The sequence below is a fragment of the Hemitrygon akajei genome, chromosome 13 (assembly GCF_048418815.1).
Source record: "Hemitrygon akajei chromosome 13, sHemAka1.3, whole genome shotgun sequence".
NCBI classification, from domain to species: domain Eukaryota; kingdom Metazoa; phylum Chordata; class Chondrichthyes; order Myliobatiformes; family Dasyatidae; genus Hemitrygon; species Hemitrygon akajei.
This window is the reverse complement of record NC_133136.1, coordinates 63,939,803-63,955,756: the sequence shown is the minus strand read 5'-3', so window position 1 is coordinate 63,955,756 and position 15,954 is coordinate 63,939,803. Positions and strand designations below refer to the sequence as shown.

At 35.8% G+C, this 15,954-nt stretch overlaps 1 protein-coding gene across 2 annotated transcripts in view; it reads left to right on the top strand.

Annotated features, from left to right (window-relative positions):
* Nucleotides 1-15,954, top strand: part of chrna9a (cholinergic receptor, nicotinic, alpha 9a) — a 48,286-nt gene that overhangs the window by 16,919 nt on the left and 15,413 nt on the right. Inside the window, exons 1-2 of one of the 2 annotated variants that reach the window (XM_073063961.1) lie at nt 12,376-12,478; nt 13,544-13,698. In XM_073063961.1, coding sequence (XP_072920062.1) covers nt 12,476-12,478; nt 13,544-13,698 — 158 coding nt within the window. In that variant the 5' untranslated portion in view covers nt 12,376-12,475. Of the gene's footprint in view, nt 1-12,375; nt 12,479-13,543; nt 13,699-15,954 lie in introns of those variants that run through there. The other variant, XM_073063962.1, reaches the window with a different exon arrangement.

Sequence of the window (15,954 nt, the reverse complement as noted above, 5' to 3'; positions counted from 1 at the left end):
CGTGTGTAATCATGGCGATTGTCATGACCCGTACAACAGAGGGGGGTAATGTTGTGTTTTTTTCCTTTCACAACATTAGTAGGGGGGTATTTTGTTTTTTTCCTTATACTCTATTTTTCTTCTATTTTTTTGCCTGGTTGATTGGTGGGGACACACATAGCAACATGGAGACTTCTAAAAAGATTTCCCAGGATACCACGAAAGATGAAAGATTAGGAATTATTATAGATTGGAGTAACATAATTAAAAACAATGACTAATTTATTGAATTTTTTAAGTTTTAATGTTAATGGGCTTAATAGACCAGTAAAAAGAAAAAGAATTTTAACATATATTAAAAAAATGAAAATAGATATAGCTTTCCTACAAGAAACTCATTTAACAGACATAGAACATCAGAAATTAAAAAGAGACTGGGTTGGAAATGTTATTGCAGCTTCATTTAACTCAAAGGCGAGAGGAGTTGCAATTTTGGTTAATAAAAATTTACCAATTAAAATACAAAATGTATTAATTGATTCGGCAGGAAGATATTTAATTATACATTGTCAAATTTTTTCAGAACTATGGACTCTTATGAATATTTATGCACCAAATGAAAATGATGTAAAATTTATACAGGAGGTCTTTTTGAATTTGGCTAACGCACATGATAAAATATTAATAGGTGGAGATTTTAATTTTTGTCTAGATCCAGTTTTAGATAGATCAATAAAGGCTATTACAAAATCAAAAGTAGTAAAATTAACTCTATCATTGATGAAAGACTTAAATTTGATTGATATATGGAGAAGAATCAATCCAAAAGAAAGAGATTATTCATTTTATTCAAATAGACATAAAACATACTCAAGGATAGATTTTTTCCTATTATCAACGAATATTCAAGATAGAGTGAAAAATGTGGAATATAAAGCAAGAATATTGTCTGATCACTCTCCTTTAATAATGACAATGATAATGATAGATAAAGAGGAATCAATTTATAGATGGAGATTTAACTCAATACTACTAAAACATCAAGATTTTTGTGATTTTATGAAAAAGCAGATTCAGTTCTTTTTAGATACAAATTTACATTCAGTTGATGATAAATTTATATTGTGGGAAGCAATGAAGGCATATTTGAGAGGTCAGATAATAAGTTATACTTCTAAAATTAAGAAGTATATGATAGAAATAGATCAATTGGAAAAAGAGATTATAAAATTAGAAAAAGAATCTCAAAGAAATATGACAGAAGAAAAACGAAAACAACTTATTAATAAGAAGTTAAAATATAATACACTCCAGACATATCGAACAGAAAAAGTAATTATGAGAACTAAACAGAGATATTATGAACTAGGTGAAAGATCACATAAGGTTCTGCATGGCAGTTAAAAACAGATCAGATTTCTAAAACAATAAATGCAATCCGAACAAAAGTGAATAAAGTTACTTATAAGCCTCTAGAAATTAATGAGGCTTTTAAGAATTTTTATTCTGAGTTGTATAAATCAGAATCAAAAAATGATGATGTTAAGATAGAAAGATTTTTAGCACAAATAACTCTTCCAAAATTAAATACGGAAGAACAGAAAGGATTAGGTATGCCTTTTACAGTGAAGGAGGTTGAAGAAGCTCTGGGATCACTTCAAAGTAATAAATCTCCAGGAGAAGATGGTTTTCCGCCTGAATTTTATAAAAAGTTTAAAGATTTATTAATTTCTCCCTTTATGGAGTTAATACATCAAGCGGAAAGAATGCATAGACTTCCAGAATCTTTTTCAACAGCTATTTTAATAGTATTGCCAAAAAAAGATAGAGACCTTTTAAACCCAGCATCATATAGACCTATTTCTTTATTAAATACTGATTATAAAATAATAGCAAAAATCTTATCTAATAGATTATCTAAATGCTTATCAAAATTAGTGCATATGGATCAAACAGGATTTATCAAAAATAGACAATCGACAGATAATGTAACCCGGTTAATTAGTATAATCCATTTAGCGCAAAAGAGGGAGGAAACGAGTGTGGCAGTTGCTTTAGATGCAGAAAAAGCATTTGATAGATTGGAATGGGATTTTTTATTTAAGGTATTGGAAAAATATGGATTAGGAACATCATTTATAAAATGGATTAAAACCTTAAATACTAATCCCAAAGCTAAAGTAGTGACAAATGGTCAAATTTCGACACCATTTCAGTTAACAAGATCAACTAGGCAAGGTTGTCCATTATCACCTGCTTTGTTTGTGTTGGCAATAGAGCCATTAGCTGAATTAATTAGAATGGACCCAGATATTAAGGGTTTCAGAGTTAATCAGGAAGAATACAAGATTAATTTATTTGCTGATGATGTTCTACTTTATTTAACAGATCCATTACATTCATTATGTAAATTATCTTATAGATTAGAAGAATATGGGAAAATATCAGGTTATAAAGTAAATTGGGATAAAAGTGAAATTTTACCTCTTACTAATGGAGACTATAGTCAATGTCGATTAATAACTCAATTTAGATGGCCGGCAAATGGTATAAAATATTTAGGTATAAGAGTTGATAATGATATAAAAAACTTGTACAAATTAAATTATTCACCACTTTTGAAAAAAATTCAGGAAGATCTTGATAAATGGATGGCATTACCAATAACATTAGTAGGTAGAGTAAATACTATAAAAATGAATATATTCCCTAGACTACAATATTTATTTCAATCATTACCAATACAATTACCCCAGAAGTTTTTTCAAGAGTTAAACAAATATGTGAGGAAGTTTCCCTGGAAAGGTAAGATGTCAAGAATATCGTTGGAAAAATTGACATGGAAATTTGATCTAGGAGGGTTACAACTTCCAAATTTTAAGAATTATTATAAAGCAAATCAACTTAGATTTATTGCATCTTTTTTTGAGAAAGATAAACCGGCATGGATTAGAATAGAACTAGATAAAATAGGAGAAAACGTACCAGAAGATTTTATATATAAATGGGAATCTAAATGGATACGGAAAAAGAAAGAATCTCCTGTATTAAAACATTTGATTGATTTATGGAATAAGATAAATGTTGATGATGAGACAAAAAAATCTTTATTAGCAAAGAGATCTTTAATTCAAAATAGACTTATTCCTTTTACAATGGACAATCAACTTTTATATAATTGGTTTCAAAAAGAGATTAGATACATAGGAGATTGTTTTGAAGGAGGTATATTAATGTCATTCGATCAATTAAAGAATAAATATAAAGTATCAAATAACACTTTATTTTGTTACTTTCAACTAAGGGCTTATATAAGAGAAAAACTAGGTCAAACAATGTTATTGCTGAAATCTAATGAAATAGAAATTTTAATTCAAAAAGGAAATATTAAAAAAATTATATCTTGTATGTATAATTTGATTCAAAAACAGGCAATTAAACAAGGAGTCCATAAGTCAAGACAAAAATGGGAAAGTGATTTGAATATTAAAATTGAAGAAACAAATTGGTCAAGACTATGTCTTGATAGTATGACAAATACAATAAATGTTCGGTTAAGATTAGTGCAATATAACTTTCTACATCAATTATATATTACACCACAAAAAATAAATAAATTAAATCCAAGTTTATCTGATCAGTGTTTCCGATGTAACCAAGAAACTGGTACATTTTTACATTCTACATGGTCTTGTTCTAAAATTCAACCTTTTTGGACAAATTTAAGACTTTTACTGGAACAAATTACAGGAATACAACTTCCTCATAATCCAATATTACTTTTACTAGGTGATATTGAAGGGATAAAACCGAAACTCAAACTAAATAAATATCAGAAAGAATTCATAAAAATTGCACTGGCAGTAGCCAAAAAGGCTATTGCAGTTACTTGGAAATCGGATTCATATTTAAGTATAGATTGTTGGAAGAAAGAAATCTATGGCTGTATTCCATTAGAGAAAATTACTTATAATTTAAGAGATAAATATGAAACATTTTTGAAAATTTGGTGCCCTTATTTACAAAAGACAGGACTAAATATATAGGTGCTCTGAAGATGAAACAATTGGTTACTTGGGGAAAGAAATAAATATATATACTAAAGTTATTAAGAACTCCATGGAGCATGTGGAGATCTTCCAACAACCAGGCACTCTTTCTTTTTTTTTCTTTCTTACTTTCTCTTTTTTTTATATAGGGAAGTTAGGGGGGAGGAGTTAAGGGGAGGGGGGAAGGGATATATACATTTTTTTCCCACTCTTGTAATTACTTAAAAACGCAATTAAATAAAAAAAATTTTTAAAAATAAATAAATAAAAGTCCTCTGAGTAATATCAGCATGGTCAAATCTACAGTGAGTAATTTAAACAATACTTGACATTTGGATACAGCCATTAAACCTGGTCAGTGTCATTTGAGCAGATGTAAGTTAAATGACAAACAGATGACTAATGTGCAAAGGATTTAATGGACACGGAAGACAATCTTACAGTCAATGTAATGTTTCAAACCTACATTACATGGATTGCTAAATGTAGATAGTACACCTTCAAACAGAAGATAAAAATCAAACTGAATTAAGATAAATTGGCAACTGATACAGAAAAAGAAAAAAATTATTAAAGTAGCAAGACAGTGTGACATAGAGAAAATGATTTGAGGAGAAGGGGTTTTTGATCATTTTGGCTGCTTTCCCAAGGCAGTACAAAGCATGGATAGGCTCAGGGAAAGGGAGGCTGATTTAGCTAGAAAGTAGCTTAAGCAGATTCCATAGTATCATTAATAAGTGAGTTACATATTTTACCTCAGTCCCTATGCACTCACGACTCTGTGATCTAACTCCATCCCCAAGTTCAAAGGTGATACCACCATAGTGGGTGGAATCTCAAACAACAATGAGACAGAGCACAGGAAGGAGATAGAGAGTCAGGTGGTATGGTGGCTAGACAGCAACCTCTTTCTCAATGTCAGCAAAACTTTGACATCAGGAAATAGAGTGGAGCACACACCCCTCTATGTTTCAAAGCCACTGAGATGGAAATGGTTAAGAGCTTCGAGTTTTTGGTGCAAGTATTATCAACAGCTTATCTTGTCCAACCACATTGATGCTATGGCCAAGAGAGCACATCATTGCCTCTACTTCCTCTGAATGCTAAGGAAATTCAGTAGGTCCCTATTGACCCTCACTAATTTTTATAGATGCAACATAGAAAGCACAAATCCAGATACATCACAGTTTGTTGTGGCAACTGCTCTACCCAAGCATGCAACTATGTGCAGAGTTGTCAACACAGTCAAGTCTATCATGTAAATCAGCCTCCCTTTCCCTGAGCCTATCCATGCTTTGTACTGCCTTGGGAAAGCAGCCAAAATGATCAAAAACCCCTTCTCCCAAGTCATTCTCTCTCCTTCCCTCTTCCTTCAGACAAAATATATAAAAGCATGAAAGCACATACCACAGGTTGAGGATAAGTTTCTGTCCTGTTGTTAAGACTCTTGAAGGGAGTTGTTGTGTGATAAAGATGACTTATAGAGTCTTAGAGCACAACAGCACAGAAACAGTACTTATAGTCCATCTAGCCCACACCGAGTCCCATCAACCTGTAACTGGACTACAGCTCTCCATACTTCTCTTAAATGTTTCAATTGAATGTAGATCCACTGTCAGTTCATTCCACATTCGTACGACAAATTCCCCTTAAATATTTCATCTCTCACCTTTGGTTCTAGTCTCACCTAACCTCAGCCTGCTAGTACTTATCCTATCTATACCCCCATAAATTTGTATACCTCTATTAAATCTCCCCTCTTTTTCCAATGCTCCAGGGAAATAAGTCCTACTTATTCAAACTTTCCCTGTAACTCAAGGCAACATCCTTGTAAATTTTCTCTGTACTCTTTCAATCTTATTGGTATCTTTTCTGGAGGGGGGTGACCAGAATTGCACACAACGCTCCAAATTTTCCCTCACCAGCATCTTGTACAACTTCAACATAACATCCTAGCTCTTGTACTCAATGCAACACACACAAAATACATTATTTTTTAAGAAATCATTCTGATTTTAATCAAAAAACCCAGCTGGAATTTTAATCAAATCATCAATTTCCTGAGATTCATTAAAAACAAATTGTTTGCTTTCTGATATTTATTGATCTGATGGGTTGGCTCAATCACATCGCCTGTTTGATATTTCTCAGCATTTTCTGTTTGTGTGTTTCAGATTTTTAGTATCTGCAGTTTTTTTCCTCTTATATTAGCTTAAGAGATTTTATCAGACTTTCCCGATACATTCGATTTCTCCTTTAAATACAGCTTTTGTTGTGCGTTCTCCACGTGTTTCATCTCACTCTGCACCAACCGAATAGTATTTCAGTAGCGGTGTATTGAAGGAGTAACTGAAAATGTACACCCCTGATCCATGCAATATCCCTGTCTTCGCATTCACTTGCATAATTCATTGACTGGAGAATTTTACTGCTTGAACGTTCGTCTCTTTGTGCATTTCTCCTTCTTGCTCCAAGACCGTTTTTAACCAGTTGATTCGTCAACCGCAGTTAGTAGATCATTCGCCTCGGGGACACATAATAAATCTACATTGAAAAATGACGCCCGGTTGTTCAGAACTACAGGCGAGATAACCATAACATTACGAACGAGTATCTCATCCACCTGTTCGTGGTCTTAAGGCAAGAATTATGTTAGTCTGCAACACGGAGCTGCAATATTTTCCTGAAGCGGATTTAACAGATTAGCCCGTTGGATTCATTCGCCACTCCAGCGGGACGCTGAGTAGAGCCACCTGTCACCTGGTCGCGCGCGTCTCGTGTAGCACAGGCCAGCTCTCACCTGGAGTTACACAGGACTGTCTTTGGTGATTATGCCCATCAATTTAATAACTTTATTGGTTCGATAAAACGTATTACGTTTTTGATAATATTTTCTTTCTGCAAGGGCACTCCTTCTTAGTCGATCCTGAGGTGAAGATATTGGAGAATGAAGTTATCCACCTGCCTTTTGGCTTATGAATTTATTTTCCTCTTTAATGCACTGTTCATAATTGGTAAGACTATATTACGTACTGGCTATTTTCATTTATGCAATTTTTTTGTACAGTAAGTTATGGAAATATCAAATTGCATTTCTCAAACTGGGTCTGGCCAGGTTCACTGCTGGTCTCAAAATATACAAAAAGAGGAAAAAAGTAGTCTGGAGAGAAAAGAATAATTTAAAGGTTTATTGTTTTCTTATTTCATCCAATAGCTCTGGATAAGGAAACTATTTTGTGCAGAAGCCATTTAAAGAACACTCATAAAATGTTGCAGGGGCTCGGCAAGTTAGACAACATTAGTGGAGAAGAATAAGCTCAACGCTTTTGGCTAAGATTGATGAAAAGTTTCGGCCAGAAACGTCGACTGTTTATTCCTCTGCCCGACTTGCTGAGTTCCTCCAGTATTTTCTGTGTATTGCTCAAGATTTCCAGCACCTTCAGAATCTCTTGTGGCAGATATTTAAGGACTAATTTTTAAGCATCTTTCTAGACTTGTCACTTCAAACTTGTTTCTATCTAAAAGGGACAATAATGTTCTTTAAATCACTAGGAGCATTCCTCAAAGCAAACTTACAGAGTAGAATTAAAATGTTTCTGATGTTATTTTTCAAGGAATTGTTTCATTGGCGGATGTTGGAGCAAATTTTTATCTTTCCAGAACATTGAAATAATTAAAATATGTGTTTTTAAGTACTAGTTAATTTCTGCTGCTTTATGTTGTAATTTGTGGAAAGTTGCCTAAAATCTAGCAATGACAGTGGAGGAATGTTCATGATTGGCATAAGTTGTAACCCAGTGTCGCTTGTGTGACAACATCAGCCTTCTGTGGTATTGTCTGAAGTGTGATAAGAAACTAGGAGGAAGAAGCCATTCTGCCCCTCATCTACCCTGCCTTCTATGCGATCATTGCTGATCTATTACAACTTCCCCTTCTGTGACAGTTCCCTGTAGCTCTCAATTCCCAAATCTACTTCCTTTTCATGTACCCACAATGATCTAGCCTCCGCAACCCTCCATTTTCCCTTCCTGCTAGATGGCAATGACAGTGGACCTAAGCCCGACTCTTCTACTGGCTCCAAAGACAACATGCTCTTTGATTGGCCGATTGGTCTTGTCATCACATTGGGAATCAAATGGTTAGGACAGGTTTACATTGCTCTCCTCAGTTCTACTGTCAGGGTACCAACCAGAGGAGTGGAAGCATCAGGAGCCTGTCTAACTGAAGTAGAAAGGTGGGAGATTGCTGCTCAGGGTAATCTGTCCCAGCTACATAGAGTCATACCAGATAAAACAATCAATTACTAACACTGCACATGCAACACAATCAGGCAATGGGTTCATTCACATTGTGATGTGGCTTCTTCAGGACTGCTGGAAGCTGTGTGTCACATCACCTTACCTACCCATTTTGACCTGGAGTATTAAATACTGCTTAATGTGGCCTTTTAACCTTCAACCAAAGTTGGTGGCAGTCCACCCACATTAAGTTACTATTTTCCTTAACAGTTAGTAAATGTTTGCCATGTGCATCAAGAGGCACATGCTGATTTGTAAGCCTGGAGGAAACCAATTCCAATGACTCTCAAAAAGGTTGACACCATCCAGCTCAAAGCAGCCTAACATAAGGAGTCACTCCTACCATCAACAGGTAGAGTGACTGAAGTTTGTGCCACCTAAAAAATCCATGGTGTTTACTCATTCTGGCTATTTTGACAGCAAAGAGGAAATGGATGAGGCAGGTACAATAATAAATTTAAAGGAGACTTGGACAAACAAATACATAGATAGGAAAGGTTTGGAGAAGCATGGGTCAACAGGGATTAGTTTAAATGTGAATCTAGGTCAGCGTGGACAGCAGTTGTAACATACTACCTAGTTAATGAATCTGTGACTCTGAGAGAACAAGGACACCAAGTACACCACTTCCTGCAAGTTCTCTCTAGGTCAGACTTGATCTTGATTTGCAAACATGTCACCAGCCCTTCTTTTTAATGAGTTTAAATCTTGGAAATCACTACTAATAATATTATTATAGGAATATTTTCACCAACGCAGCTCACCACTGCCCACTTGATGGAACTTAAGGAAAGGCATTTAAAGCAGCCATGCCAGTAATAACCAACTTTCAGAAAATGAATGAATTATAAACAATAGCCGGCCATTCCACACAGTTAAAAAAGACAAAAGCATTATCATAATCCAATTATCATTATTACTATTACCACCACTGTAAAATGTATTTTTAGTGATCACTTGGAAAGAAATAAATGAGTTGTATTTTCAATAGAATTTGCTCTTGTTGGGAAGCAGTGAAAGTATCAGCAGATTAACCAACGGATGTATAATTGTGTTGGCACTATTGTAACCCATCAGCCTCTTGCATAAATTGCATCTTTGGGCCCAATATCTAAGATAAGCATAATCTCATTTTGGTGATCTGAATTGACTGTGTCTCACTTGCACTGCTCCAAACCTTGGACTAAAGCTGGACTGAACTAGCTTAGTTTAACAGGATGCTTATTGATAAGCTGAAAATATGAATTAGATTTTGATTTAGCTTGGGATAAATGAGCTAAAAACCTCATGTGGTTTTAAAGGAAAATGCAAATGCACAAAATTACTCATTACCTCATTTTAGAAGATTAAATGAAGTTCACTGTCTTCTCATTTAACCACTTCTGGATTTGATTTGACTATCTATGGTAGAATTTGAAAAATGGAAGTTTCCTAAGGTATTCTGAGAAAAGTGATGTGCACAAAGTGTTTCCTCTTGCAGGAAAACTGAGAATTAGGGTTTGATGTTTAAAATAAAAGGATGTCACATTTAAGATTGGATCGTGGTTAAAAAAATACCCTTGTGGATGATGAGTCTTTGGAGCTTTATTCTTCAAAGAGCATTAGAGACAGAGTCTTTGACTTTTTTTAAAACTCAGGATCGATAGATAGACATCTAATAAACAAGACTGTGAAGGTTTATTCCAGGTAGACTGGAATGCAAAACTGAGATTACCTTTGAGTATGGCTGATTGTCACCTCAACTTTGTGTTCTAAGTGGTGCAGGCAGCTTGAGGGACTGACTGGTTTGCTTCTGTTGCTAATTCATATGTTTGTATAGTTAAAAACTAGGAAGATACTATTTTGGTGGGACAGAAATGAGTTTTAATCTCACCAGGACAGACTGAAATCTAAATTTAATTACTTTGAAATTAAAAGCTAATTATTATGAAATTAGTGCTTTCTTGTAAAAAAAACCCCACTATTTTATTCACTTATGTTTTTCAGGGAAGGTTCCTGATGAATCTGCCATTCTAATTAAGTTTAGACCATAAGGCTGTAAGACATAGGAGCAGCATTAGGCCACTTGCCCATTGAGTCTGCTCCGCCATTCCATCATGGCTTATTGGTTTTCCATTTTCCTGCTTTCTCTCTGTAGTGTAACCTTTGATCCCCTGGCTAACCAAGAACCTATCAACCTTTGCTTTAAATATACCCAATAATTTGGCCTCCACAGCCTATTAATTCAACTCCCTGTGCAATGAATTCATTACCCTATTCTAAAAAAATTCCTTCTCACCACTGTTCTAAATGGATGTCCCTCTATTCTGAGGCTGTGCCCTCTGGTCTTTGGCTCAGCCACTATAGGAAACATCCTCTCCACATCTACTCTATCTGAGACTTTCAATATTCAACAAGTTTCAATGGCACATCACCTGATTTTTTTAAACTCCAGTGAGTACAGGCCCAGAACCTTCAAATGCGCCTCATATGTTAACCCTTTCATTCCTGGAATCATTCTTGTGAACCTTCTGTGGACCCCCTCCAAAACCAACATATCTTCTTTTGGTAAGGGGTCCAAAACTGCTCACAATACTCCTAGTGCAGGGTGACCAGTACCTTATCAAGACTCAGCATCCCATCTTTGCTCTTATATTCTAGTCCTCTCGAAATGAGTGCTAACAGTGCATTTGCCTTCCCTACCACTGACTCAAACTGCAAGTTAACCTTTAGGGAATACTGCACAAGGTCTCCCAAGACCTTTTGTGTTAGGTTTTGTAATTCCAAAACATGAAGATTCATTGAAAGGAAAACACAGAGCTGGGAATAACTCATGTACATTCTTAGTTTTACTTTCTTACTTTGAGAGGTGTGCACATACAATGTGGTGGCATGATGACGTATGCCATTCCCGTACTATTATGTATAACCCATAATGAATTATTTAAACAAAGAATGCTTAATCAAATATATTTACAATATGATTCAAATATTACTGAAATATTAAACACACACTTTGCACATCTTAATTTTCTCGCTGATTAGAAAATAGTCCACACCTTTATTCCTTCTACCAAAGTGCATGACCATACACTTCCCTACACTATATGCCATCTGCCACTTTGCCCATTCTCTCAATCTGTCCAAGTCCTTCTGCAGACTCCCTGCTTCCTCAACACTGCCTGACCCTCCACCTACTTCTGTATAGTTTGCCCAAAGCCATTAATTTCCGTCATTCAAATCAATGACAAATACAATAAAAGCAATGGTCCCGATACCTTGTGGAACAACACTAGTAACCAGCAGACAAGCAGAGTAGGCCCCCTTTATTCCGACTCTTTGCCTTCTGCAAGTCTCCCAATCTCCTATCCATTTTAATATATTCATTGTATTAATGTGGACTCTTATCTTAAGCAGCCTCAAGTGCAACAGCTTGTCAAAGGTCTTCTGAAAACCCAAGTAATCCACCGACTCTCCTTTGTTTATTCTGCCTGATATTTTTTTAAGAAATTTAACTTTATCTTCTCCCCCTCAAACTTCAAGGTAAGTTATATCACATTATGACCACTTTCTGCTAATGGTTCCTTCACCTTAAGCTCCCTAATCAAATTTGGTTTATTACACAAAGCCCAATCCAGAAGTGCCTTTTTCTGGTTAGGCCTAATCACAAGCTGCTCCAGAAAGCCATCTTGTAGGCATTCTACAAATTCTCTCTCTTGTGATCCAGTACCAACCTGGATGTTAAGCTCCCAACTATGATCTTCCTTCGGCAGTGACTAATTCCACTACAAATCATCTACCTTATTCCATATATATAGCATGCATTCAAATATAATACATTCAGTGCTGTATTCATCATATTTTTTGACTTTGGGCTCCTGTTACGCACTGCATCTAGTTGTATACCAACTGACGCATTCTCAGCCCTGTCACCATCCAGTTCCCGTTCATTTTGGTTTGAACAATATATAACTCTAAATAAATCTACGTGGTTGACTAACCAGAAACTTGAATCATGTTTGAACAGGTACTGAGTCAGCAGATGGAAGATATGCTCAAATGCTGTTTAAGAACTTATTTGAAGATTATACAGATGCACTCAGGCCTGTAGAAGATACAGATCTCGTGCTAAATGTCACTTTGAAAGTCACCCTTTCACAAATTAAAGATATGGTAAGAGCTGTTTGGATAGCTGTCTATAAATTCTCATAAAATACTTTCGTCTTTTGAAGATACAGTTCTGCAGGATTACTTGTCCTACCATTTCCCTGCTCAAGTGGACAGCATTCACTTCTGAAGCTTGATAGTAACTGTCAATGGGTTGTTCATTAATTGAGTTTTGGGTAATTGGACACGGGATTTTCCATTTTCTGTCTTAATGGCCCGGGGGACAGGGACTAACTTGCAGCATCCCTCCAGTTTGTTATGGAACAGAGAGTGATATCTGGAAAGCTGCGTTCAGCGTGTGAATGTGCAAATGGCAAAGTTACTTCATTGATGTGGGCTAACGATGGTGAACAACTCTTCAATATTCTGTAAAATACAGGCCGATCAATTACTCATGTATGCTTTACTATTTGGATTTTCAGTTGTAATAGAAAAGAAGATGTAACTGCTGATTGACTTGTGTCATTGTTGGATAGATCCAACAGTTGCAATGGTAGAATGCTGCTAAAGTCTTGATTTCAAACAATAAGAACAACAAAAGATAAATACTGTGCCTGTCAAAAAATCTGAAATACAGACAGAAATATTGGAAATTCTCCACCAATGAGGCAGCATCTATACTGAAAGAAACAGGGTTAATATTAATCAATCCAGTGCCTTTTTCGTCACAACAGGTAGGTTAATATAAACTGCCCCTGGTGTGTGGACGAGTAGCATGAATTTAGAGGGGGTGAATGAAAATGTGGGCAAGATAAAAAAAAGATGGATGTAGGATTGATATAAATGGGTAATTGTCAGTATTGACTCAGTGGGCCAGTGAACAAATCCCAGTGCGTTGTCTCCCTAACAACAATAAGAATATCATAGAGTGTTGCAAAAGGTTTCCATCTATGGTGTATGCCTCATTGGTGTGGACTATTGGAAAGGATAGTTTACAGTGTGAATATAAAGTTGGAAGTAATGATAATCATGAAGAAGAGGATATATAAAATATGATGAAGAATGTAGATATATTTTGTAGTAGTATTGATTTAAATTTCTGATTTATGAGATTATATTTCTTGCACATAGGATGAAAGGAACCAAATTCTGACTGCTTACCTTTGGATTCGACAAATCTGGTTTGATGCTTTCCTCAAGTGGGATCGAGACAAATATGATGGACTTGATGCTATTCGAATACCTAGTAGTTCTGTATGGAGACCTGACATTGTTCTGTATAACAAGTATGTGGAACATCATTGATTATTAGTATATTTCATTTAAAAATTCTAATGCATTAGAAATTTAATACCACATTTTTTGATGTTGTACTTCTCTTTATATTAGAAGATATTTTGTTGACATGCATAAGAACGATTTGCATTTTCACACATGTGTATAGGTTATAATTAATTTGTTGATGGTTTGCTGGTTTTGTATAAATGAATTGGTGTTGCAGAAAACTAAGTTGGCCCAAAGTTAGGTGATTTTATTGGCCCTAGGCTTTATGTTAAGCTAGAAATTTACATCGCATTGTGCATTTTGAACATAAGGGGTTAACCTTAGATCCATTTATTTGTGTGGTCTACTGACTTTTACTGGCATGGTCCACTCTGTTTAAACCCTTACTACCACACTCCCCTCTTTTGCAAGTCCCAGCCTTCTGTTCTCCTTCGTTGGGTTTTGGATTGTCAGAAGCCATTTTATAGCTTATTGAGTGTGTTTGGTGGAATGGGACAAAATCAGACATTCTGGAGAACAGCAGGATGGCTGGGGTTTTCTCCGTATAGGCCATCTGTGTACAGTGCAGAAAGATTCATAAAACTTCCTAATATGCTTCAGTCATGAAGTGTAAAATACTTTTTTTTTGCAACATCAACAAAATGAGCAACAACCAGATCAGGCTGGTGCTCATTGGTGTGTCTAACTTTTTAGATCAGATGAAAAATTGGTCTAAGCTCTCTGTAGTTCTGGTTGTCTTCCAGCAGGGAAGCTAATATAATAAAATTCTGGGTAATAATTCAAACTCACTAGACGTGCACAGAAGAAAATCTATTATTTAGTTTATCCTTCATTGAATCACTAACATTTCTTCCAGGAGTCCCACTTCATGTATAATTCAGTTTTGCTGACTGATTTGTAGAGTACTCTAGAGCTTCAGTTAAGCCAGTAAGACTATAAGATATAGGAGCTGAATTAGGCCATATGACCTTTCGAGTCTGCTTCACCATTTCATCATGGCTGATCCAATTTTCCTCTCAGCCCCAAACTCCTGCCCTCCCCCCATATCCCTTCATGCCCTGACCATTCAAGAATCTATCAACCTCTGCCTTAAATATATAAGACTTGACCTCCACAGCTGCCTGTGGCAAAGAATTCCACAGATTCACCACTCTCTGACTAAATAAATTTCTCCTCATCTCTATTCTGAGGTTTTGTCATCTGGTCTTAGACTCTCCCACTGTAGGAAATATCCTCTCCACATCCACTCCATCAAAGCCTTTCATCATTCGATTGGTTTCAATGAGGTCACTCCTCATTCTTCTGAATTCCATTGAATAGAGGCCTAGAGTCATCAACACTCCTCATATGACAAGCCATTCAATCCTGGAATCATTTTCGTGAACCTCCTTTGAACCCTCTCCAGCTTCAGCACATCCTTTCTAAGATAAGGAGCTGAAAACTGCTCACAATATTCCAAAGTGAGGCCTCATCAGTGCTTTATAAAGTCTCAATATTACATTCTTGCATTTATATTCTAGGCCATTTGAAATGAATGCTAACATTGCATTTGCTTTCCTCACTAAAGATTCAACCTGCAAATTAAAACAAGGACTCACAAGTCCCTTTGGAACTCAGTTTCTTTGTATTTCCTTCCATCTAGAAAATTGTCTACCTTTTCATTTCTTCTACCAAAGTGCATGACCATGAAACAGAAACAGTATTTCATTTGCCACTTCTTTGCCCGTTTTCCTAATCTAAGTCCTTCTTTAGCCTCTCTAATTCCTCAAACCAATCTGCCGCTCCACCTATCCTCATATCATCTGCAAACTTTGCACAAAGCCATAAATTCCATTATCCCTATCATTGACATATGACTTAAAAAGAATTGGTCCAAACACAGACCCTGTGGAACACCATTAGTCACTGGCAACCAACCAGAAAAGGCTTCCTTCATTCCCACTATTTGCCTCCTGCCAATCAGCCACTGCTTTATCCATGCTGTTCCTTAGATCTATCCACAATGATTCAACACCTTCCAACCCTGTCACCTCTTTCTAAAGATTTGATTTCATTTTTTACCAACAAAAGTATGCTGCCACCTTTGTCTTCCTGCCTGTCCTTTTGATATAATGTGTATCCTTGCACATTAAGCACCCAGCTGTAACCTTCTTTCAGCCATGATTCAGTGATGCCTATGACATCATACATGCCAATCTGTAGCTGTACTAGAAGTTCATTCACCTTATTCCGTATACTGCTTACATTCGAATATAATA